Here is a 26,873-nt window from a genome sequence, read left to right as displayed (position 1 = left end):
GAGTTAGTAATGACCGAGTGGAAAAAAGAAAAAATATCCAACTTTCATATTGCTCATTTTTGTGCTGAGCTGTCTGTTGCCAAGTTTGGCAAATGGAACAGATTTGTAACTGCTGATTGATATTTTTCTATATGTACTGACTCAATGTGATCACCCATGTGTCCCTTGTTGCTTCACCCTCTGAAAATGCACAGTTTTACACATAGTTTTTTAAAATCAATGTTTGTATCTATTGTATGAAACATGCCTTCTTGACCAGGTCAGTGTTGTAAATTATTGTCTCACATGAACAATGACACCTTTAATCAACAGTCAAACGCTGCCAATTTACAGTCACTCAAAAATCACAGGCTACAGACAAGGCAGACTGGAGTTTATTTCTAAGTGACCGAATGCGAGTTTGGCCATTGAGACACATGTTGGCAGGGCTTTGGGGTACAGTACCTCTGTGCAGAGGAAGGATACCCCAGCGGGTGCGTGCCATTGGGGTGCTGGCGGTGGAGAGACACGAAGGGACGCAGGGCGGACACCACACGGCCAGGGAGCTGAGGCACAGCCGCAGCACCGACCGGCCGGGACGGCTGGGGAACCGAGGGGGTGCGAGGCGGCAGGCACGAGCGGGACCGTTCCTGCACCCCTCCCCCACAGGAACGGGAGCACGCCGCCCAGGGGCCCCAGGGCCCCCAGGAGCCCAGCACTCTCCCCACCTCGCCTGCAGGGCCCCGTTGGTGTTCTATACCCACAGGGACCTATGCAGAAACACAGAAGTGAGAGTTAGTGCCACTGTGCAAACGCTATAATATTGGACTCGATTCAGCTAATATTTCGCTTAAATTTTGAATTGCAGTAAATGGCGTGACATGTGGGCACACTGGGCGTGGCTAATGAATGTTGGTATTTTCGTGACCAGAGGCAAGCAGCGTACAGCTCAAAATGCACTGTACACCTGGAAAATGGGCTGGATTATACTGGATATATTATCAGTGAATGCAGTACTGTACAGCTGGATTATTTCATAGCCAATCAGATGGCCTCTTTTCATTTCCTTTACCTTTTTTTAAATGAATTTTATTTTTATACAAAGCATCTCAGCAAGTATTGCCAGGCACAGTCAGCACTGAAAAGTGAGAGAGAGCTGGTGCTCTATCTGGAAGCTACACTTGGGACCCCCTATTTCTTTAAAACAAGTCAACATTACATAATACTCTAATTAAACAAAGAACATGCCTTGTTGCACCTTCACTAAATTCAAATAAGTTGCATCTGGCTGTAACTGCACCTGAGAGTACTGATTACCTTTACTGCCAACCAACTCTCACCACTCCACTCCAGTGGGTTTGTGAGTATTCACCCTTTGCAAATGAACAAGTAGTAAAAACGCACAGTGGGAAAAGACTTTAAAAACAACTGTAAGAGAATTCATGAGATGGGCGGGCCTAACCCACAACTTATCTCCTTCTCTTAGGGCATGAAGCCTGCTTACTCCCAGTGCTCTTAATCATGCCACCTCCGAAGAGACTTCGTAACTGTACCCCACTGTCTTCTTCAGGGTCAGGTGTGGGTCACATAGCCTGACTGGGAGGTGCTTCTACAGCTGACAGACAGCGACTGTCCAGACGGAACGGACTACCCAGAACGGCCCCTTCTGGACCAGCGAGCTTGGAATCTCCCACAGTACCCCCACTCATCACCCCTTCTCTCTTGTGTATTCATCGCTCAGGGGGCCGGGGGAGGGAAGGGACAACATGACAGCTGGCATCACCTTTATGTGTACCCCTCTGCTCTTCAAAGGCTCAGTCGCCACTGCCACTGCCCCAGCCCCAGGGGCCCAAACTTTTTCCAATCAGATTTCCAGAACACTTTTTTTCAGAATAATAGGTTTAGAATCTCTAGGTTTAGAATAGTTTTTTGTCCAATTTGTTTTAAACAAAAAAACTTTTACAAACTTACTAATGATTCTCATTTTCCATTAATCTCACACAGCACACCCTAACTGGCACCTGCCCCTGGAGCTGTAAACTCACGTGGGAGGTCTGTACTTCACCACAAAATATGCACAAGCACCAGTCTGAACTTCATTAACACCCCTATGAATACAAAGGAATAAATGGGGTCCCAAACACTAGTTAAAAACCTGTTTTTTGCAAAGGGCTGGGTTTTAACTAGTTAAAAATCCCCAGGCTCAATGCTACATCTTGTAGTTCTATATCTCCCTCCTCACCTTTCTGGTAGGATGACAGCCCAGAAGGTTTGACTCGAGCAACAGTAAAACCATGGAAATTCTGCGGAACAAACAAACGATATCCAATCATTTTCAGAAATAAAACAGTGAGCCTCATTAATTTCCCCCTGTCATCTTCATGCATTGCTCAATTGTTTATTTAGAAGAAAAACAATACAACAGAAACAACACAAAATACATTGTACTCATATTTGTGGACTGCAACCATATGTATAATTTGTAGACAATTAGGAATATGGAGATACTCTTCAACATTTTGAAGGAAAGGAATAACCACCCCCCCCCCCAAAACACACACATACACACACACACAAGAGGAGACTTCTGATGTATTAGCCCCTCCCTGCCCACTAAGCATACCCTAGGCCACTGGCCGTGGCAACAACACTGACCTACAGCAATAGACAATGCAGATGAAAATTCCTGAAGGTTCAGCACATGATGAGCAACTGAGTAATAGATTGCCTCTTACCGCAGTATTTGTGCAGAAAATCCTATCATAGCTTTCCTATAAAATGGAATAAAGACAAAAAGTGAATTGTTAAACTGTAAAACAAATAATAATAATTTCTCAAATAGAAAATAGCGATAATGCTTTTACAGTCTTTCCCAGGGTCACACGTGCTCACTGAATTCATGAAAACGGCAATTTTCTTAGAGGTATTTATCCACAACTCATTTTTAAAAATTCTCTGCAAATTTGAAAATTTGAAATGTCCAGCTGTGTATTTCAATCAATTTTTAATCTCATCCACCAGAACAGGTGAGCAGAGAGGAGATTTTCTTAGGCAGTGAGGTAGATGCCATCCTTCCCCTCTGGGAGATGCTATATTAGATCATTTGAAATAAAGAGAGAATATGAAGTTACATATTGCTGTGTTTAATCAAAACATGTATACATTTTAACTACATCAGCCACATGTGAATGAAGGCGAAAACCATACAACAGTTAATGAATTTAAATAACTTAAGCTCAGAGTCTGTATTGTAAATGCACTAAAATGCAGAAGACATAGTTTGAATAGGAAATACAATATACATTACATCTGTACATATTCAGAATGTTTATTTCAGTTAATTCAGTTCATAACATTTCCAGTAAATTTGTCAATGGGCCCCCACGGGGGACTGGCAGGGCCACTGCACAAATCTGACATGTGCACTGGTGTCTTCCTGGCCGGCCTGTCACTGCTCTCATTAGCCCCCGCACAAAGGCTCTACTCATGAGGAAAATGGTCTGGCATCGCCCACTTGACCTCACTTGATGACTTATGACCCCCTAATTGTGATGAGTACCCTTCTGCTTCAATGCTAGTCCACCTTGGAGCTGTGGACAGGACACATTCTGTGATCAAGCTTACTGTCTCCTAGGGAGGCATACTTTTGTGAAACACACGCACACAGAAAACCATTTCTACAAACAGAGACTTTCCATTAAGGAGAGATAAATTAAATTGTGCCTGGTGCTTTGCACAGCCTGCACAAAGGTTTATGATTTAAACTGTTGTCATCTTGTTATCTGAGAAAATGTTATTACAAGATGTACAAAAAAGATACAGAACAGAATGCCTACGCCCTTCCCCTGAAGCATGCTGGGATAAGCATGAATGAGTGTTGCATGTGGGAATGGAAGTGAATGAACAGTGTAGTTCCTGAGGTGTGAAATTAACATATGATTGATGCATTCATAAAACTCATGAATATACATCAGATGAACAAAGGCTTGTAATGTACTAACACTAGAGTTCTCTGAAATCTCTTAGCTTGTGGCAATGCTGAAAAGATTTCCTAGGTAGGGAAACCTTCATGCAGGATGCAGCATGTGTTGTGGCAGAAATTGTATGCATTTCATGGAATGTAATGTAAGCATCTGTGACAGTAAGTAAGTAAACTTTATTTATATAGCACTTTTCAAGGACAAGGTCCACAAAGTGCTTCACAAAGTGCAAATAAAAGCAGAAAGTGTATACACACACACACATACAGACAGCTGAGATTTACAGAGGCCAAAAATGCACTTGTACAGTTCAAAACTGAACACAACTGCTACAGTAATTATCATGATCAGATTGGAAGTAGGCCTATCAACTTTTCACACTTTGGACATTAGCCTAGCATCTTTCAGTCACTATGCACGATGTTTTTTCTCTCTTTTAAAAAAAAAACCTAAAACTTAACGTTTTATCATCCTTGCAACTTGGAAAATCATATTCTCCACGAAGAAGCCGTTACTGCAAGTCTACGGCCAAATACATCATTATAATCATCGCATAGATACCCTTATATACTGACAAGTGAACAAGTGGCAGTAGGGATTAACACGCCGAAAATGAATTCCTGTAGACAGGCAAGAAGAGCTGATGTTTTCTGAATAAATTCGGAAGCATCGAATCGCGCTAAAGGTAACGAGTGACTTATAATTCAAAACCAATGACCTTTAAAAATGTAGGCCTATATATTTTTTTTTAATAAAAAAAGAAAAGAAAAAAAAAACATTCAAACGTACAGAAATACCCAAGCGCCAGGCAGGGATCTTCAAGAGGGATTGCTTAATTTCCTTAAGGTGAAGTCTAGATGTCATTCGATTTTTGAACGAATTACATGTAATCGTTATTTAAGGGCATATTTTAAAACTAGATTAAATAGATAAATACATTTAACCACATTAATGCAGGCGGGGCCGAGCTGCGCAGGGGAGGACTGGTCTGTGGTTAACCACATTTAACCACAGACCAGTCCGAACTTCCAACGCAAGAATACACTAATAGATAATAATCCCAATTAATAAATTATTATTTTTAATTCCAAGCTTTGACTCCATATAATACGAACACCAAAAGTTTAATACTTGGAATCTTAAAGGACTACTCATTGTCTATGCCTAAAATAATACGAATTATTTCATCTTCTTCTTTTATTATAATTATTTCCAATTAATCTAATATTTCAATAATAAGATGTTTAAGAACATTCCGAATTTTGACAAAAAAAAAAAAACATTCTAAGCGAGACGTGCATGAGAATATTACCTTGTTACTTGTACAACTGTGAGTGAGCTGTGGTCCTCTCAAATCTGGTCTTCGTTTTCAGCACACCAAATGGCAGAACGGTGACTTGAAAAGTGTGAAGTAACGTGCAGGACAACATTTATTTAAAAATCCGACAAGGAGCAACCAGTTCTCGTGTTAAATATTAAATCCGACAGCAAATCAAAATAATAATATTTTTCAGATTCCACAATAAGCATTTGTCATCGTAGTTGTAGGGTATCCCTCCCCTCTGGTGCTCTCGGTCACCCGCATAGTGGCTAGTACTTTCTTCAGCGCATCAAACGTACGTGTTGAGGCAAAATAACTTTCTGCGCCCCCTGTCGCTGCTTTCGTCCTATAAAATCGCTGCTGTGGAGAGTATGTGAAGGTCAGGGTTTCGAATTTCTCAACAAAACATCTGTGACACTCACGATTATATTGAAGTGTGATCAAGTCTGTCTTTTCGGATATACAGTACCCTGAAAAAGTATTTGTCCCCTTCTTGATTTCCTCCATTACTGCATAAAACACATAAAAATAAAAAAAAATAAAAAAGTATTAGTAAATATCCTTTTGACACTGTAAGCATTAGAGTCATGCCTGATACAATTGCTTTGATTTACAGAAAACCAAAATATTGCAATAAAAGATTACGTAGAAACACTGAGAGCTCCAAATTATTTCAGAAGCCTGGTCAAGAGGGGTCACCATTATACAAGTCTTACAGTGTCTCATAAGGGAGCTGAGCTAGGCAATATTTGGCACATCTGATCCTTTTCATAGTCAACCTCTGTTTATACATTCAGCTTGAGCAACTGAAACGATGAACCACCATTCCCAGAAGAGGATGTGCAGGATGTAACATGGGTGCTGGTCACCTCTACCCTGACCGCAGAACCTTTTATGGGCAGTATTTGGATAATGTTACAGATAGCAGTGCCAAATGCTTGTAATGTAAATGTAATGCAATGCAATCTATTACACTGAATTGAATTTAGTGGGATGACGCATTTTAGAGATTTGAATGTCAGGGAAAAAGAAAAAAAATTGACATTTAAAGATATCACATTTGGGCTAGGTGGAATTTACGTTCTCTATTACACACACGTTCAGGAAAGCTGTACCCATGACAACACTGGGGTTGGGGTAGCATTAGTTAAACAAGCTAGAACAACCACTGCAGTTCTTTTGCAAAAAAATATGTGCAGCTATCTTCATGGTTCGTGATACAAGCTGTGTGTGCATGCATATTGTACAGCAAGTGTTTAAAACACCCAGGACCTGAATAGAGGGCTGAACAACCATTGCAGCCACACAGCAATGGGAAGCCCTCTTACTGACCCAGTCAGTACTCCTGCCAGAGCAGAGCCACACTGAGTCCTGGGCCGGCTTCATGGTACAGTTTTCCACACTCTATGAGACTGAGACCAATGTCACGTGAATGTCTCTTTCTGCGAGTGATAGGGGGGAAAAAACTCCTGCTCTATTAACTAAAAGAAAGGTTTTGTGAAGGGCCACAGTGTTTTGTTGTCCTTGGCTTGTGGAAGAGCCTAAATTGACTCGATAAATGAAGTCTGTGCTTGGTTGAGCAGGCATTAAATGGCTTGCTCTATAGCATGTATGGGGGCTAAAGTGAAACCTTTTGTATTTTTCTTTTGAGGTTTAGGAACCTTGACCCTGGAGGTGCTGGAAATTAAATACACCTTTGGCACGTTTTAGGAAGTCCTAATGAATTACAGTTCTGGATAGCCCATTCAAGCCACACAGCAAGCATTTGTGACGGATTACTGGGACAGAATTTCATTGGACTCATAAATGAAGCCATATGCACCAGTGTTAAGTTTAACAGTACATTTTCAAGTCATTCTATGCACAGGACTGAACTAAATTATGTGAAAATAGTACTTTTGCAAATGCTGAGACAAAAATAATGGCATATCCTAGTCCTCTAAATGCTTTAAACTACAACTTTAGGTAAACTACAGCCCAGCAAACGCATTGTTTGTCATTACTTGATGCGCCTTGTCTAGATTATTTCTTGACAGCACTGAATATAGTGGACAAACAGTATGTAACTCTTGCTAACTGTGATGTATCCTTGCACAAAAAATCAATCAAAGTAAAATAAACGGTACCAGTCTAGTGCAAAATAACCCTTTCTGGGCCAATATGCCAGAATAAAAAATAATAAAAAACTTAAAAAATTATCATGAAAATACAGTATAACCTACCCCAGTCTTTTTCCGCCTGCTAATACATATTAAATTTGGGTTCTCATTAAAGTTTTGGACAGAATACAATAATGAAAATATTTACAATCACTGCACAATATATATTTTTAGCATACTAATACTAATATAAAGCTATTTACTAATTCTTCTAAATGTTATTATTATGTGCTGCCTGTAAACTAAATAAAAGGAATGGTCTCTACTGTATTTGACATACTATATATGTAAACATTTACATAATATATGTACAAGTGGAGTTTAGCAAACCAGAACAAAATGATACATCTGGCTTTATTTCCTGTTCAGCATGTCTGTGGGGGAGGGAACCACTTAAACGGTTTATGGCTTATTTGAGCTACAAAATTTCAGAAATCAGCCTCTTTTTGTCATTGTGACAGACTGCATTTTGTTGTCAGTGGGAAACGGATCTTAAAATGTCCCAGAGAACTGCAGGCAAGAATAGCGGTTATTGGGTTAATTGCAGTAATTCCTTATACTTATCAAGCAATTTGCAATTTGAGCGGTTTTTTGGAAAAATCAATATAATGAGGACACAGGAGAATTTGGGGACTGGATATGAAAGAACAGCTATAAGCACCAAGTCTGATTATCAGTTTCAGTTATTCCTAATGCATTACATTACATTACAGGCATTTAGCAAGCTCTTATCAGACACTACAAACATAGCATTTACATGTGTCATTCGCTGGATTTTGAAGAATTTTGTAAGATTCTCAGGTACACGGCAGTGTCTTACCCGGGAATCGAACTGACGACTTGTTACAGCCCAGTTCCTACCCATGTGCTATGCACTCAGCATCAAAGCCATGGTCTCCTGTGGAAACATACATGCCAGTGATAGTACATCGGAGTAAAGTACTAAACTGGGGATTACTTTTTTAAAATAAATATACATGTTCAAATTTCTACCTTACTAAGCAATTCCCTTGATGTGAACCAAGTCATAAAAAAGAGATGATCACAGTTAATTGGATTAGATCATCAGTGGAATACATTTTAATGAATTTATTCTCTGATAGGCAACTGTAGCGTGCCACAACTTATCAATGGCCAAAAGCTCAATGATGACCTGGCAAAGTGCTCTGCCTGCCCCCCTCCCCATTCACAAAACTGTGTTCTCCATAATCACAGTGTCCAAGGCCATGTGAGTTCAGCTAGCAATACAGGAGGACTGTACTGAGGACACTAGCGAGAAATAAGGGCTGGGGTTGCATATCATCAGACCAGCTGGGATTTATGATTTAGGTGGCCCTAAACAAAAATGAACCGGGGGCAACTGGAGAGTGCTGGGAAGAACAGGCAGGATCCATTGTCATTAGCAGGCAGGAAATACTAGTATAAACACTGGAAATGAGTCCCCGGGGAACCCCGCACATGCACATAACATCTCTGTCCTGCAGCTGATCATTTGCTAGCTCAGACTGTGCTAGGTCTGGACCAGAAAGACATACAGCACTAGTCCTTCATTTGTACTATATAGACTGACTATATTGAGTTTTACATAGTCACTGGCTCTCAGGCACATGCACCAGCTACAGGTCCCCTGCAGGGTGTCACAAATCATAAATGGTATAGCTGGTAATTCAGAACCGGGGGAAAAGAGGGAAAATAACTGGAACAGGGGAAAAAAACATTCAAAAACCGTAATTTGGGGGTGTTTAACAAAAATCTCCATTGTTGACCATGTGTTCACGTAAAGGAGATTTGCACCCTCTTTTGCACAGTTGTCTGGAAGCAGTTAAATTTAATGTTTATATCACTCTACATCCAGTTATTCATGCTGAGACACCCTATCAGCAGTCATCTTCTTGCATTTCTTTTTTATGTCTCTCAGAGGCCAGTGATTTCCATGTAAAGACATGGCAAGAACAGCAGACAACATAGAGGGACAGTCATCTGTTTAGGGTGCTGCTCCCTAGAGGGGGGGAGTGGGAATGCAGGGAGCAGGGGAGGCTGGTATGCTACAGTTCTCTATCCAAATCATTCAGGATCATTTATGCACATTTTGTATTGTGCATAAATGCTTATATTGTTATCCCTGTTCCTTTTTACTCTTGAAGTATAACTTCTCCACTGAATGAAAATTTCTCCTAAATAAATAAATACATAAACACATTCACATTTGGTCCTAATATATGAAAATGTAGTCTTGTCAAAGTTGTGTTAGATATAGTTCTGGTTAAATTACACATGCACATAATATTTTTGAATATGAATATTCTAAGAAGTCACTTACATAATCATGCTGGCAGTACGTCTCTTCTTTCCAAATCTGTTGATAAAAAAAATCACAACTAAAAGCTTTTACAAGCATACCTATTATTAAGGAAAATATTTAAACTGCTGTTAACAGCTATTTCCAAGGATACTTTCTCTAAAACTACTGGTTGGAAAAGAGAAATCTATTTGGCTCTGTCATTACAATATATAATACACTTGGAAATTCACCTCTTGAAAAAGCTAAAATATTGCGCATTATCTTGAAGGTCGAAGAACAAGAGAGCATTTCCTAACAGCTCCTACCGTCAGTAACACCACCACCTGCTACTGTAACAAGACCTCCATCCCCTTCAGATGGAGGGAAGCAAGATGGGCAGAGGGAAGGAGCAAGGGACTGTTTCTCAATAACCAATTTCATTATTTCAAATTAGTGGCTGATTAATTAAAATGCAATAATTGTTCAGTAGAGCTGAAAAACACCATGGCATATTGAAACAGTATGTTCTCTGAAAATAAAAATAGACTTTAACAGGTAGGTACCAGGAGCAGTAAGTTATAGCACATGTGGTTCAATTTTGAAATAGAAATAAGAATGGGTAATTTACAATTAAATCACTCAGGATGACTTATGAACACTTCTATTATTCTCTACTCTACTGGTATATTGTCTGAACAGAAGGGGGCTTAATGGGTTTTGACTGAAGCCTTTAAAATCTTTAAAGGGATTAATAAGGTTGAACACAGAGGCACTTTCAAGCTGAGTTCTGTCAGCAGAACAAGAGGGCGCAGGTGGAAATGAGTATAAAGTAAATTTCACAGTGACACACTGGTACTAGAAGGAATTTCTTCACACAGAGAGTTATTAATGCATGGCATAGCCTGTGGAGTCAGAAGCTTGGCTCAATGCTGTGATAGTTTCAATGCAAGGAAACAGTCATTTTAATCTGCCTTTTACTCATTCTTTAATGACAAATTGTTTTGTTAATAATAATAGCTGAGATAAAATCAGTGTGTTGTGATTCATTTTATTTCTAACAACAAGGATATTAATTCATGAGAAGATCCGTGCAAATAAAACTTGTTTGTACGAGAGATAGCTGTGAAAATATTAGAGCAAGAGATATGTTGTATATACAAAGACTGCACTGGCCTATTCTGACATTCTACAGAGCCATATGTTTAAAAATCACATCCTTTTGGCTTAAACTGGATGCTGTGATTCCTGGGAGGATTAGTCCATGCGAGAGAGAGAAACTGGGAAACTGGGGTCACATGCATCAGTCCACACCACTGTGTTCACCATGCTAATGGATCTGCACAGCTGCAACAGTAGTGCATGGTGGAAAGACTTAATAAAAACACAGTAAATGTGTTACATTAACTTTAATAGTTATGCAGTATTTTTTGTAAATACAGGCTACGAGGCGTTCCTGTACTGTTACACATGGCCAGTGTCCCTGTACAGCATGGAACTGTAGCTCTTGCTGAGAGTGGCTAGGAGGCAGTGACAAGGCACACAATGTGACGCCGTCCTTTGGACAAGGGATCAGGAAGTCTCTAGACGCGCATGCAATAAGTCACCACAGACAGCCTCCAGCTGGCCTTCAGTCTCCTGAAACTGTAACGATGACTTTAATTCGTCCTGAGGCCTCCGCAAGGACCCATGTCAGAACAATTAACACACCTGAGGGTGACAAAGTAGCTCAGCTCAGAGGAGCTCTCGCCGGGAGGACAAAACTAATGGGACACTGAGACAGCAATGGTATTGCGCAAAGGACAAGAGGAAAATGTTCACAGTCCTAAAATAAGATGTGATCCTTCACGGCTTTTAGATGTTTTCAGTTTAAAAGTAAAAGGTGTATACATGAAGAAAATGTGGCACCTGGAAGAGGAAATGTTTTACGTTTAAGACGTTTATTTTCCATGCCGCATCACACTCATAAATGAAAACAGTGAGTGAAAGGGCAAATGTCGATTGAATACAGGTAAAGGTTTATCATTCCGATTCCTTTTCCCCTGACATCATGTGCACGAACATTCCGTATGTACAGGGGATATGTAACAGACATATTCCACATAGACTGGCTTTGAAAGCTTTCCAACTACATCTGTAAGGTTTACCTAACAATACAAAATAACTACTCATATTTAAATGACTTAGATAAATTCAGAGTGGAAAAAGTGCAATGTGATTGAAATTCAAGGGAAAAATAGAAACCTCTTTTGTGGAAAACCCAGAGCGATTAGGTAGTAATTTGCCACTGCCTTCACAATGGATTCCATTGTACAAGATAATAAACCTGATCCTTTCATTGCATCTTTCTGCAGTTTTTCTCCTTTCTCTGCACAATCATTCTATTAATTTAATGTGTCATTAGATGTACCCCAAGAAAGAGGAAGAATGAGAAATTAAATGAAATGTAAGTGTGAGAGAGAGAGACATGAAGGTGAGTTGGGACGCAGAGAAATAGATGAGAGAAACACAGGCAGGTGAATGTGAGAGACTCATCAACAGGTAAATGTGTAAGACTGAGAAACAGGGAGATGTATCCATGGAATGAGAGGTGTAAGGGACTGCATATCCACAGGTTAAAAAGCTCTGTATGAATATGTATAATATGTATGCGTCTTAGTATAAAAAGGGAATGACGGACAAGTGAGAAGTCTGGAGTTTATTAACTGCTGTCAGACACACACACACGCACGCACACATGCACACGCATGCACGCACACACACACAACGCGCACACACACGCATGCTTGCACACACACGCACATGCGCATGCACACACACACACACACACGCACACACACGCACACACACGCACACACACAAAAGGGGTAATGTTTACATTTTAAAGTAAAACAAAATCTGAGTATAACATTGAAATTTACAAACACTACCCAAGGATAATACTAAAACATATAACAAATACCAAGAATGACAGGAAAACACTGAACAAGCAAATGAAGTATGGAATTTGGTTAATTCAGTTTCCATACAAAATTCCAAATTTCCTTCCCTAGAGCTAGAATATTACACTAATTAAATAAAATGGTGTTGTGTTTCAAGGGGCAGTTATTGACACAAGACTGGTCTTATAATGGCTTCAGTTGAGTACAAAATTGGGGCACTTGGAGGGAATTCCTGCAGGCAAAGATATCAGCCAAAATGGAGTAAAGACTCAGGCAGGAGACTGACAGGGCAGGAAATGATTATCAGGCAGCTGACTCTCACGACCAGACAGCTCCATTCAAGTGTTTCTGCTTGAATTGTTTCTACAAATTGTTAAAGTTTTCAACCTGAACAAATGCAAGCAAATGACTTTCAGGAGGGATAGTAAATATTTTCATATCGTTTTACCGTGTCTTTATGGCATTCAAAAGTTCAAGCCACCTGGATTTCTGGTCATGCCAAATGAAAACCACCAAACAAGCGAGATATGACACTTTCTAGTGCAGGAGGACCTAGGTCATGTACCACTTTTTAAAAAACTTTTTTCTGTAGCTGCTGTCATTGGGTGCTGCTTTATTTTAAATATGCTTTTATTTTTATTATAATTTCCAATTTAATGGACCACTGTGTTTTGAATTATTTTCTATTTTATTTACTGTTATCATAAAATAATATTTGACACATCCTGTTAAACTGCAATCCATGTATGAAAAGGTGCTATACAAATACATTTTGTAATTATTATTACTAAATAAAACAGATTTTTAAATGGGAAATTGGCAGGGTGAAAAACATATATATATATATATATTTTAAACGTCTGAAAATAAACCTAGGCTAATCCTTTACAGAAAAGTCCAGCTGAAAGCACAAACAGGAAGCTGAGGGGTGGCTGATTGTTTTCATATGGAGCTGAACTGACAGGAACTTGTTTGAATTACATATGGACGTCAAAGAATGATGACCTTTTTTTTAAAAAAAAAAGTCAATTTCATGGGACACAACCCCAAACCCCTGTCCCATGTGGTAAGTCTTCATTCCCATTTCTCAGTTCATCGCCTTCAAGAAATAAAGGATTGAACATATTTTCCTACACATTCAAAGAAGAAGACAGATTCCTCCAAATGTTCTACCATACTCTAATGTAACTGTGCATATGGAATGGGAATTAGGTTTTTTGTTTAACGTTTGTTGCACTGTGAACCATATTTTCCTGTTTCTGTTTTCTAAGGTGGACATTGACTGACAGGCCCTGAAAGATGAGCTTTTTCTTTCTCCAGTGACAAATAGCTTCACCCTCTCATCAGAGACAGACCACAGAGTAGCTGCTTTGTTGTGTGTATGGACAGGAAAGACCTCCTGCAGGTTAATGAGCTCCTCCCTTTACCCGGGCGAGCATGTACACACACACACACACACGCACACACACAGACACAGTCTAAAGTTCACTTCCCCATGAAGGCTGAAAGGGGAAGGAACAAGATGACACGACTGACAGGACTGACAGCAAGACACTGGATGCAACAAAAATAACACAGGCAGTCTCATTAAACAGCAGGAGAGAAGGAGAGACACATGAAAGACAGATCACTTCATAATACTGATCCCTAAATCAAAAGTGCACAGATCAATTTCAGTCAGACAGGAAATGTATTCCATTGAATGGCAGTAGTAAAAGGGTAAAAGGTCTTTACCCATGGAGAACTTAAAATTGAATTGTATAAAAATCATCTGCACTGGCTCTTGTGGTGTAACTGAATATCTCTAATATAGGCTTAAAATAGACGTTAAATATTTGGGAACTGAGCTGCTTATCGGTTTTGAGTGTTACAAAGTCCCAACTTTATCTGTGTGACTCCTACAGACATGGAACCATTTTAGTTCATCAAGACGAGAGTATCAAGATGCGGAGAGAGGGAGCTTTAGTGCAACCCTAAACACCTGGTTCTGACGAGAGGTCCCTCTGTGATGACAGGACTAGGCCAGCGAATGACAGAAGTCGCTTTTCTTAGCCGTGTTACAAATGCGATGATGGACCAGCGGCCTGGGACTTCCGTAGGAAAAACACGGTGCAGGGGATCCCTGCAAAAGCACAGAGCAAAACCATATGTGAGGATGAGGCAGCGGAACCCACTGTGTCTGTTTGCCTTAGTGGATTTATGTGGAACTAATTTGGACTAAGGCAGGTATTAGATAAACAGTGATTTTACATTAACAGTATTTCTCTTCTGTTTATCTTAAACCAGGTTATAGATGGTCGTCTGTGCTGTGGAACAAAGGGTCATTTTTAAACAATCGTGATTCTGTGAAAAAGACCTATTTTTATCTCCTCTAAAACTTTAGATGTGAGGTGAACACAAGATTGGACCCTGACTTACATCATATTCCACAATCGGCAAAGATGCACAGGATAACAGAAACTGGTCACATCAGGCTTCTACTGTAGTCTGAGGCAGCAGTGTCTGTAAAAGATGACTGAACATAGCAAGGAGACAGGAGAGAGTTTCCCAATTTTTAGAAGCAATTACAGTTTTAATTCTCTGGAATATTGGCCCTCATGGAGATGCTATGTTTCTCTGCTTCGACAGAGACTATAACAAGATCTGCAGACAGACTGAATTTTTTTTTTTGGATCCCTGGCTTCAAACAGAGATCTATGGTAAGATCTTCAGCAACAGACCTGGGTCAAACACACATATTAAAAGCTTTTACAATTTTGAAATAACATTTGAAAACACCCTGACCACCCTCTTGCTCATCCCTGACAATTTTAAATAAACAAGTTACTAAATGTGGAGTGTTAATGCAATGAAGTAATGCAATAAAAATAATATGGATGGATGATTATCTCTGTTCACCCCTATGAATCGAAAATAGGAGAACCAGCTTTAGCACATAACCTGAGCTTGTTTGCAGTTTGACATGATTTCAAACAAGAATTCAGGTGTAGAAAAGTAAGACTTCCTTTATTGACAACTAGCCACAATTTCCTTCTTAGACTAATCTCTAATAACCTACTGCTACACAGTGCCAACAGAAGCGCTTTCATAAATTTCCCTGCTTTGTGACTACACCATACAATGAGCAATTTTGGTTGAGAAATAAGAGCACAGTAACACAAAGCAGCACTGTGGGTTGCTCAGAATTATTAACGTCACGTTAGAAGCCCCTCGCCAAAAAAAGAAATGGTATTGGGTTCCAAAGGCAATTTTCAGTAGGCTGGTGGATTTCACTATATCTAACAGAAAATAAACATCTAACCAAGTGCGTGAAAGGCCCTTGGTAAGTGTATCCCTTCACCAACTGCCGCTGTTAAACAGTGGTGTCCCCGTATAGAGCTGGAATGTTAATGGGGTTGCCTTTAATGTGCAGACCCCAGGCCCCAGAAAGAGAAATAGCAGATACCTTACAGCAGGAGTCTGCAACCTCCGTCCTGGAGAGCCAAAAGCTCTGCTGGGTGTGCTTTTCACCCAGTTCAGACCCAAGTAACCAGGTCAAGTGAGTTAACTCTGAAATCAACTGCTATAATTGATCGCAAAGTAACAACAAAAACCAGAAGAGCCTGAAGCCTGAGCCTTTGTCTGGGGCTTCAGAGACAGCAGATGTGTAGGCCACTAAGGTGGATGTAACCTGTGCACAGGGATGATGTCCCTCTCTGTGCTGTATTCTGCAGCAGCTCCAGCAAGGCCTTGGGCTCCTGCCACTGTTCCTCACAATTAAGCAGGGCACACGCTGACTCATTCATCACTGCACTAACATTGGCCATCCACAGAGCCATAAAGTTATTAACATAAAGTTATTCATTTCTGGTACATGATAGTGCACTCATTATTTTATTGCAAAAAAGGCGCTAGACTGAGCATCCTATACAGTCCTCACCATAAATTGTACAGTAAACTTATCCTGGGCTCTCTGATTTAACATGGTTTGTTAATTAGTTCAGTATACATTAAGTTTGGCATTAAATCGATTCCTTCCCCAACAAAGCAGGCATTAAATCTTTACTTCTGCCAGCCACACTGAAAATAACTTTACATTTTCCAAAGCCTTGTTGACTCAGACTACACGGGAGCCCAATGCCCATCTCTGGCCTGGCACCCTTCTCTCTACACAGTCAGCCCCTGCTCAGAGCTCTCACTCTGCACTTTCACGACCAATCAACATCATTTCCATTTAAACACACATTCAAGTTTCATCAGAGTAACTCGAGCCCATGAGATATGGGCTATTCATACATGAAAGTGGCAATTTATAAAAATTAATTTCATGACCATTTATTGACTGAGTGTTAATATAATGTGTAAACTTCATTCAGCAGGCTTTCACAACTGCTGCAATTCCCATTTCCAAAAAAGCACATGTTAGCAGAAGCAGAAACCTTAATTGTTTAAATATCCCTATCTAACAAATTACTAAACGCCCTAACTTATTCTCAGTTCACAGATCAAAAACTATCCTAAAAATCTAGCTTGTTTTCAATCTGTCAAACAATGTGATACAAGGACCCTTCTGAAGTGGAATAAACACACACTGGGCCTCCCAGACTCAGCCATCTAAAGCATGAAATGACTGAATAAATAAAATAGACAGGAATATTAAGGTCTCACCTCTAACTGAGCAGTAGGGAAATCCCTCCCTGGAAATAGAGAGACACAGCCTCTGTACGGGATACTGCAAAGTCTAAGGGCATGATACGTGCTATAATAAAGATGTTTAATGAAGTATGTGCTCAGGCCTGGGTGCATTCAGAAACACATGACTCTTAAAGACCTGCTATATGTGCATTTTTGGTGTTCGTAATAAGGCTTTAAATTTAATGGGGATTTTATGAGTCAAACACCTCTTGAAATGTTGAGAGTTCTGGAACCAGTATTCAGGTTTTTGTACATGTCAGCATTTCCATGACTACCGCTTATATAAAGGCACAAAGCTATACACAAAACCTCTTGCACACCAGGCCTGTGAAATACCAGTCAAGTACCAACTCTCTCAAGTTGTCAGAGGATGCTGCAGCATTACAATGAGCTCAGAATTACCTGGGCATCCTGGAATGGGGGTCTATAAACAGATTTACAGCCAATCCGATAAGCCTGCAGACAAGAGGCTGGACAGACATTACAGCCCCCTCTTTTTCAGAAAGGTACTCATGTCCTTGCTCACCTTGCTCAAAGGAATGTTCTGACAGAAGAGAGAGTATCCCCAGGACCCCAAAATGTGCAATACGCAACATTAGCAGACACTCATTTGTCCACACTATACCTGTGCATCATAATACCACAATGTTGCTGTTGCAATATTTTCGCACCACATTTTTTTCACAGAAGTATTGAAGCAGCAAAGTCAGTCACTACTCCATAAATTGTTGATTTAATGGAGACTATAAAAAAACACAGTAAACTATAGTAAACATTAAAATTAATTTGACAAAATGTTTCAATCAAAATGAAGGGGGAGGGGGTGAAATAATATGGCTAAAAAAAATCAATAAATAAATACAACTGGATCAAATACATGCTGCATTTCCTGTCCTATGAGAACTGGAGTTCAGAACCTATAATGAGTAGAAATCCCCCAAAACATCTCCCTGTAGAGAACATACCAAGTGAAGTATATTTAAGCCATTGCTTATACTAAAAAAATTCTCAGGGCAGAAGCTGACAGAGAAGCAGTTGCCCTCTAGCCTGTTGCGCAAACCTTTGCCACTAGATTGTTTTGAAATAAGCGTAACTTCCCAAACAGACTTCAGTGGTAAAAGCAATCTCCACTATGTGGGTGGCATACTTCTCAATGTGCCATGCTGGGTGCTAAAACAGGACACAGCTGCTGGTTTCCAAAAATGCAACCATGGTGCCTCAGCAGGAGTGGGTGAAGAGGGCCTCTTCCTTTAACATCAAGCCCAAGCTAAGACCATCTAATCTCAGTGAGAAAAGAAGATTCAGATGCCGCGGAAATAAAATCCACCCAACGCCTGTTCTTCAGCAAAATTCTCACATGGGAGCATTCGCAGAACTGCCTTAGACAGTTACATCAGGAATGTTTCCCAAAAGGCCATGCCAGCATGTTTATAGGGAATCAAGGGAAGTGATTAGGCTCCTTGCTAATCACGCGTGAGGTAAAGCCAACACCAATCGGACCTCAATACTTGCTGATGAATGAAAGGCATGCCGTGGAACATACACTGTATAAAGGGCACTGACATCATAGTCAGAATGCTTTCTAAGCCAGCTGTCACCGGGGAGACCCACCACTGACCCGCATTTCAGCAAATGCGTCCTGACTCTGGTCAGCACAGTGACATGAGGAATAGAGGGTAAGTGTTCCAGTGTTGACAGAGATCTGCATGCACAACTGCACCTCACCTCAAGCAGAGAGCATTGTGGGATCCTGGCATGAGACATTTCCTCACTGTCATTACATCCCTTAGTGTCCAGTGGCATTTTTGGGTTGAACTAAATCATTTGAGTACAGTAGTTTTAATATACTCTGGTTCTTATTTAATCTATTTGCATTCATTCAAAATTCTGTTACTTTCTTTGAATGATGTCACATTAACCTGAACTATATCTTTTTTAGTTTAAGGAAATCTTTTTTATATATATAGAGGCAACTGCCTTTTTACTTTTAAAACATTATAACAATGCATTCTGCAGAATGTGAGGAAATGCACACTGCATAAGCACAGATTCAGGACAGACACTGCTGGCCTCAGTCCAAGCTGGACTGCTGCTGTTCAGCTTCTTGTATCTGCTTCTGCAGTGAAGATGTGGGCTGATTTGACGTGCAAGGCCAGGAATGTAAATATTTCAAAAAGCAAGTGCACTTGGTTCTGCTGATGTTCTGATGCTAAAGCATGAGTTTATCCAGTAAGCGTCTGACTCCATATATATATATATATACAGTCAATAAACGTGCATTTTAAGCCTATTATGTGGTTGTTGACATTTATGGTTAAAACTAAATCTCATATGTATATGCAAGAAGACACAAGAAATGTACACATTTCTGCCAAACAATGGTACTCCGTGTAACTGAGCCGTTTGTTTAGGGGTTGGTTCAGGATAATTTTTAAAAATTCTCTTTTGTTGTTGTCTATAGAGCCCCTGTCTCATGATTATGAAAAGCAAAACATTTCAAGCGTACCTGGAGATTTTGATGGATAGCCTGTTTTGGCAATGAAAAGTTTGGCAGCATAATACTGAAACACAAGAGGGAGCAAGGTTGGGGGGTTTACTGCAACTGATACATTATTATATCCTGTCACATTAAATTTGCAAGTTGCAAGGCTTTTGGGAGATAAATACTGGTATTATAAATACAGAATAGGTCTGTTAAACTGTGGTACACTAGTAGAGAAATATTTACATACCAAAATGCTGTGCAAGGGACAATATTACAGCATATGAACACAAACAAAGGGCCTGTATAATCAAAATTCCTTCTGTTTATCAGATTGTTACTACAGAGACACATGGGAGGATGATTTGAAGTGTGTTGTATCAACAGGGATCAAAAACAATGTGAAGCTTTTCTTCCCTTTCTCAATGTCTATGCAGAGGCTGATTCTGTTTCCATACATTTGTTCCTTTTCCATTGCTTCCTCATTGGAAAGAAGCAGCAGAGCTATCAAATATAAAGAAACTAAAAGCAACAGGGCACATAAATCTGTGAATTCCTAGGGAAATATCCTGTATGAGGACATTGGGCCAAGAACTCCTTTACCCCAGACACCCCCTCCTCAAACGCACACACGCACGTACACATGCACACGCACACATAAACCACACCCACCCCTTGCAAGAGCCCAGCTCAACACGAATCCTACAGTACAGCTCACCAGGGGCAACTTCTTAAGGCATAGAGTTGAATGGGGGTGGAAGACACAGACTTACAGACTCACGATGCACACGTGAGTGAAGATTTCCATCTGGCTCCTTAGAGAACACAGACACATAAACATAGTGTTACAGATAAGAGCTATAATATATGAAAATGTAATTATTGTAAACTAGGAGGAATGTCAGATTGTTTGCTTAGAATTGAAAAGGCCTGCCTGCCCTTACCTGAGGTGCAGCTGTATCTGACTGACTAGTTCTCTGTTCTCCCTGAGGAGATCACTTAGTTTGGACTGACTGACAGTTGCAGTAGGTGAGGTACTATTATACGAACAACTTCACACTGTGCTTACAGAGCTGCCCAGCGTCTCCTGCGATGGTCCCCCTGATGCTCTGGCCACCAAAATCCACCAGTTTCACTCAAGGCTTTTCAGGCCATGTATTCCTTTGAGTACTGAACAAATAGTCTAAAATCTGTCAGGAGAATGAAGTGAAGCAGACCGGAATAGCTTTTTTGGCCAAGCATTAAGTACCTGATGCACCCCTTCTTAGAATAAAACACAAGCACAGCACAGGGGTGGTACGGAGGCAGCTGTCTGTCTAAATCAGAGGTTTTTGCTGCCCCACCATCTGTCAGTCTTCAGATGAGCAGGGAAAGGGGACGGCGGGTTAGCGCCCTGTGTGGACAGTGGTGTATCGCCTGAGGCGTCCAGCTCAAGAGTGCTGCGGGTGACAGCACACTTATGACACTCACACAGCTGCACTGCAAGTGAGTGTTATTACTGGACAGCAACCAATAAAGAAAATGTCTGCGATCGGGGGAAGGTAACGTCTTTGTTATGACTGTTAATTTAAACTGAAAAGTGGACAGATGTTCCCTCTCTGGAGAGGTTTCCTTTAGTTTTGGCAGGCCTCACTAGAAGACGTTTCTGTGCTGATTCCTAAATGTAAATAAAGTAATATCACTTTTGTTGAAATGCTTAATCCCCAACTTTAAGGTAAAAAATATTTCAGATAGATGTGATTATACCGCATAGACAATTACCACTTTTTATATTTATACATTATAAATAGGCTACACTTCAATTGCATAAAATACTTTATGATGAATTCATAAAATGACAGTTATTAAAATTGGAATGAATTGTAAAGTTTATAACATGTGTTATATATTTATACATGGAATTAATTAATCATTATAATTAAGTAGGTGAAATCACTAGTAAGCACTTCTCATGTATTTTTTGCCTAAATTAATTAATGTAAACCAGTGGTCTCAAACTCGTTGCCATGGAGGGCCGTGTGCATGCAGGTTTTCAATCCAACCAATTTATGCGGCCTTAATTGAGTTCAATTTCTCATTCAGCCATATGCATTTAACTGCATTGAAGCACAGAATATAAGCAATTTTATTTAGACATGTGGGTCACCTTAGACGTCGGGTCACCATTATGTGCAAACCTGCATTCCTAATTCAGCAAATAATTGAACTAATTATATAATCAAGATTTGAGGTTGGAATAAAAACCAGCATACACACAGCCCTCCGTGGCACTGAGTTTGAGACCACTGATCTAAACCATTATTTGTGGTAGCACATTTAATGAGCTGAATTTTTATTTTTCACCTTGGACTACTCCATCCTGTACATTAAAGCCCATCATAAACTTTACAATCATTTAAAAAAGTGAAATACAAAACCCATTTCCACTGAGAAGGTTTTCTTCCTAATTCAAAAAATGCTACTGCAGATTAACCACTGGACTGATTTAGCCAATGAAACAAATATGCACGTTCACATTCTAGTCTTCACATACTGCTATGGTATTTTCAGTATCTACACACTGCAGTTATACATTGGGAAATGCTGTCCTCTATAGGCAATAGTGGAAATTCCAGATGCACTTACAGATGCTGGGCATGAGCTGCTCTGTGTTTAGTGTCCTGGAAAGACCAGTGCCACAGAAATGACATACTAAATATTTAATTGGATAATTACTTAACAATTATCGATAGACAACTAAATTACTTCAAAGCGCAATGAAAAGCTGAAGCACATAACAATAATGATACTGAATGACAATACGGTGGCATTATTATTATTATTATTGTTATTATTGTGAGTAGTAGCAGTCATAATGCTGCTTATGAAGTAAAACTATGTTACCCTTGGGGTTCATTAAATATGTATCTATCAATTTTAATATGTAGAGGTGAATAATTTGGTTAAATGCGTTTCCAGAAGATGTTTTATGGTTTTGGTGAGACACCAAAGACACACATCTAACAACCCCCCTCCCCCCACCTCAAAAAAAAAAAAACTTTGTGTGACTTGAGTCCCTTTCAACAACATGCAACTCCAGCTAGCCCTGCTGTTGAAAAATGTAAAGGTAAGCTAAAGTCCTTAAAAGCAGATGTCCAGCCCAAACTCTGAGGACTGTAAAAATCATACTTTTTTATTCTACATATTACAAGGAAAAGGGACATTATTCATTCAAAGCTAGCCTTTCTCTTATAATAACTAGAAGGCAGCCAGGAGGTAAACTCGGCTGAGGAAGCCCATCTGCCACTTTTTGCTGGCAGAAACTTAGATGGAATTAAAAGCTTTAAGCAGCTAGGGAAACCAAGGGCAGGCAGGAAAGGAATAACTTGTTCCTGCCTTATCCTAATGAGACCTTTTGCACTCAGCTGGCTCAGAGCAACCTACTTTATACTCTTAATGAGATACACGCTTACGGGCTTGGCACATCACTACTCTTATTGAATATTATTTCAAATACATTTCCAATGACAGGGGATGCAATCTGGAAAATCTTGGACTCAGGACACACAAGAAAAGAAATGTGGTCCATAAAATCCACACAGCTGTTTGTGCTACAGTCCCTCTGACCTCCCTGCGGAAAGTAAAGCCAGAGATACACTTTTTATGGAAGGTGTCCTGGACGAAGGAAAACAAAAACGTCATGTTTCATAGATATCGTCCAAAACCAAGACTTTGGCAATGATATTCACCCCAGTGGTTTGGGACTTAGCTCTTCAACGCAAGAGAATTCGGGTTTTTCGGGATTTAGAGGTCATACATCTGCTGGAACATTCACAGCAGTGGTTTATTTGATGCAGCCACAATTCACAGAACATTAGGAGCACCTGAAGCACTACATAAAGTGTCAAAATATCTTGTGATGACTGAGAAAGCAGACAAAATCTGCAGTTACTGTTATAAGAGTTATGCAAATGTGAGTACATGTATACTTGAACACAAGACTTAATGTAAATGCATTAGACCCATAGACACCTGCGAATGTAAATTAACATCAGTGACAAACTTGGTCTAGCCCACCATGAGCAAATGGAGGCAGATGCAATTACTTCAGCCATTTTGATGGCTAATGACACACTTAGTGCCCATGAAGTCCTGGAACACTGTGTAGTATGGGTGTTTGGGATTGATCAGCTTTCCTCAGCAAGTGGTTAAATAAAGGTTTATTATTATTATTATTATTATTATTATTAATAATAATAATAATAATAATAAAAGTGGCACCCCTACAAAGCACATCCAATGGCATCATGGAGTAATGTGGCTCAGGTGAATGATGACTATCGCCCATAATTCTTTGAACTTATGATTTGTTTGACAGGCTCTGTTCTCGTAGAAAAGTTTAAAACAGGTCTATAAGCATGCTGCGCTGTTTACCATTTACCAACAAAGTTGGGACTTCGTGCTCCGATTTTGTGGATTCATATAGGCTATACATTTTAGATGGATTTTTCTGCCACCTTTTGGTCACTTCTTCTCACCGTATGACTTGTAACAATGCCCTTAGACAAGTACAACAAAAGTGCTCAATAAATGTGTGCAATTTGCTGAATACATTTTTCATGATAGATGGTCACATCTTTTAATAATTCAGCGCATGCTTATGCTAATAAGAGACTGCTGTTTGGTTCAACCCTCAAAGCCATCTATTCTTAGCAAAAATATCCTATTCAGAGGTCCCTCATTAAATTCTGCAGTGAACCTGGATATGCAGGATGGGAGTCCCTCGATGACTCACTTACAGCCAATAATGAAAACTCTGTTGTCTGCACACTGCGTTGGACGTGGGGTGGGGGGGGGGTTAATCCCTAACAGCAGGGGGCATGGTTAAACCTGGCTTTGTGCTCTTAGGCCCCAGGATCACCTTGTTTTTCCACAGGGAAAAGCTGCAGGGTGGGTGGGGTTATTCTTAGGCCACAGACTCATAGTCAGTGCAGCTGTGTGGTGTCTCTCCTACCACTTATAGGAGATAGCTCCAACCAAAAATAAGATTACTCTTTTAAAAAAAAAAAGTGTTATCAAGTAACATCCACACATACAACCTCTGCAGACATTAAGTAGCTGTACAAGCTGGTTCCTGTAAGTTTATCATCTTACTTTAGATTATTAACCCCTGAATACAACCATTGTACAAAATATCCTTCATTGCACACACAACCCGTCATACATCAAAATATCAAAAGAAAATGCCAGTTAGTGAACTACCCCTCTTAGCTTTTGAATGTGTTGCCAAATACATGCAAGGAATGAAGAGATCTGGGGGATAGTTCACAAAGCAGGATTACCGAGTTAGCTGGACAACTGCGCTGATCAAAACCTGGAACACCTTTTTACTTCAGTCCATGTTCCTGATTTAGGACGGTTCCAGGTTTTACTCTGTGCAGTTACCTAGCTAACTCAGAAATCCTGCTTCGTGAAGCAGGGCCCTGTTCTATGCTCTGCCCTGTAAACAGAACAGATCCCACTACCACCAGCACCATAAAGCTGGTCCTTAAGGAAGTGTTGCTGCATGGAAGAAAGGTAAGTCCCTGTAACTGGGGAATGTGAAGGGAAAGAGGAGTCAATGTTGTGTTGTCACAGTATAAGATTTAGCCCCTTACTCTGATTTCCTCCAATGAATGCCATCACATCCAATACAACTAAGAATCCTCTACTGCACACATCAGCATTCTGTCCATCAAAGTGAGGGATGAATACACAGCCGTCTCTAATAAGACCTCTTCCCCAGAAATCATGCTCCCTCAGCAAAAAGTCATCGACCAGCCTACAAAATTATCACTGTAACAAATCCAGTTTTCAGAATGTCGCATTGCTATTTGAACTGCTCTCTTTCAAAAGAAACAAAATCAGTGTAGAAAACTGTACACAACCACTGTTTTTACCAGGAAAATGCTGCATTTTAATATTTTTACTTTTCTGAGCTACACTAATGTACATAATGGATTGGGCTTCTCATCAGCACCAAAGTAGAAACCTGAATTATTTTAGCTGAAAAGAGGAGGCTGAATCAAATTTTCTGCATCAGAATTCACTTTATGACTTGTGCGGGTATGGAAATGCATGCAAGTCAATCACTGTAGTTTTGGACAGTATGGAAATACATGAAAGTCAATAATTGTAGTTTTGGACAGAAGAGGCAGCGCCAGTGTGAGGTATGTTTATTGGCAGAAAAAGCTTTGGCTCATCTACAAGCTGTGTGGCTTGTCTAGGTGGGTAAAGGGAGTTTCTCTTCTCTCACAACCTGCACGTGACTGGGGCGGCTTTGCCTATCCTAAGTGCTGGTCTGTAGCTAACACCTCACGCTTGGATGAGACCTGGCAGGGGATAATAACCAGTTCAGTTCCGGTGGATGATGTGCCCTCTATCTGCAGAGACATGACATCACACACTCTTTCCCTACGTACTTTGGCCACGAGCCAGACAGGGCTTTGCGGTGCAAGGAATGAGTCATTCCATTAGCTGGGTGCCTTCTGCCAGCGCTGAGGAGACAGCATTCTCCTCAAGATTTGCATGGCCGTTCGCACTGATTTACATGAGTTTGCAACAGCAAGGTTGTTACAGTCCATAATGAACCAATCCCTCATGCCTGACATGACCAGATGAGATTGGGGTAAACTGTGTTGTTGCTGTAAATCCATCGAGACGATTTAATGTCATTTTTTTGCCAATTAACCGCTGTCGAAAGTTTACTGCTTGTCAAGAAATAACTGACTGACGCTATCATAAATATGTTTTGTGCGATTAAAAAGATAATTAACGTAATTCGATGCTAATTTAATTGTTAGCATCAGTAAACCACAAAGTGCTGCTTTGAACTTGAGTTTATTGAGCGCTTCTCAAAAATAAATCCTTCAACAGCCATATCCGCCCTAAATGCTAAAGCTTGTTATCCAATTTGCAGGTCGAGAACCTACCGTGGGTCAGTAGCATTGATTGGCACATTAACCTGCCCTGATTATCGAGTGTTGTAACCAAATTGAGAAATTAATTGCCACCTTATAAAACCACCTGTTAGACGGCAG

At 40.1% G+C, this 26,873-nt stretch overlaps 1 protein-coding gene across 3 annotated transcripts in view; it reads right to left on the bottom strand.

The window, feature by feature from the left end:
• Nucleotides 1–15,632, bottom strand: part of LOC135241852 (thrombospondin type-1 domain-containing protein 4-like) — a 49,974-nt gene extending 34,342 nt beyond the window's left edge. Inside the window, exons 1-6 of one of the 3 annotated variants that reach the window (XM_064312586.1) lie at nucleotides 15,078–15,632; nucleotides 14,641–14,781; nucleotides 9,760–9,795; nucleotides 2,715–2,750; nucleotides 2,222–2,282; nucleotides 445–749 (exon numbers count right to left, since the gene is read on the bottom strand). In XM_064312586.1, the coding sequence (XP_064168656.1) occupies nucleotides 445–749; nucleotides 2,222–2,282; nucleotides 2,715–2,750; nucleotides 9,760–9,795; nucleotides 14,641–14,781; nucleotides 15,078–15,082 (584 nt within the window). In that variant the 5' untranslated portion in view covers nucleotides 15,083–15,632. Of the gene's footprint in view, nucleotides 1–444; nucleotides 750–2,221; nucleotides 2,283–2,714; nucleotides 5,790–9,759; nucleotides 14,782–15,077 lie in introns of those variants that run through there. The other 2 variants (XM_064312588.1, XM_064312587.1) reach the window with 2 other exon arrangements.
• Nucleotides 15,633–26,873: the final 11,241 nt, after the last annotated feature.

Source organism: Anguilla rostrata, chromosome 16, assembly GCF_018555375.3.
Source record: "Anguilla rostrata isolate EN2019 chromosome 16, ASM1855537v3, whole genome shotgun sequence".
NCBI classification, from domain to species: Eukaryota; Metazoa; Chordata; class Actinopteri; order Anguilliformes; family Anguillidae; genus Anguilla; species Anguilla rostrata.
This window is presented reverse-complemented; position numbering and strand designations above follow the sequence as displayed.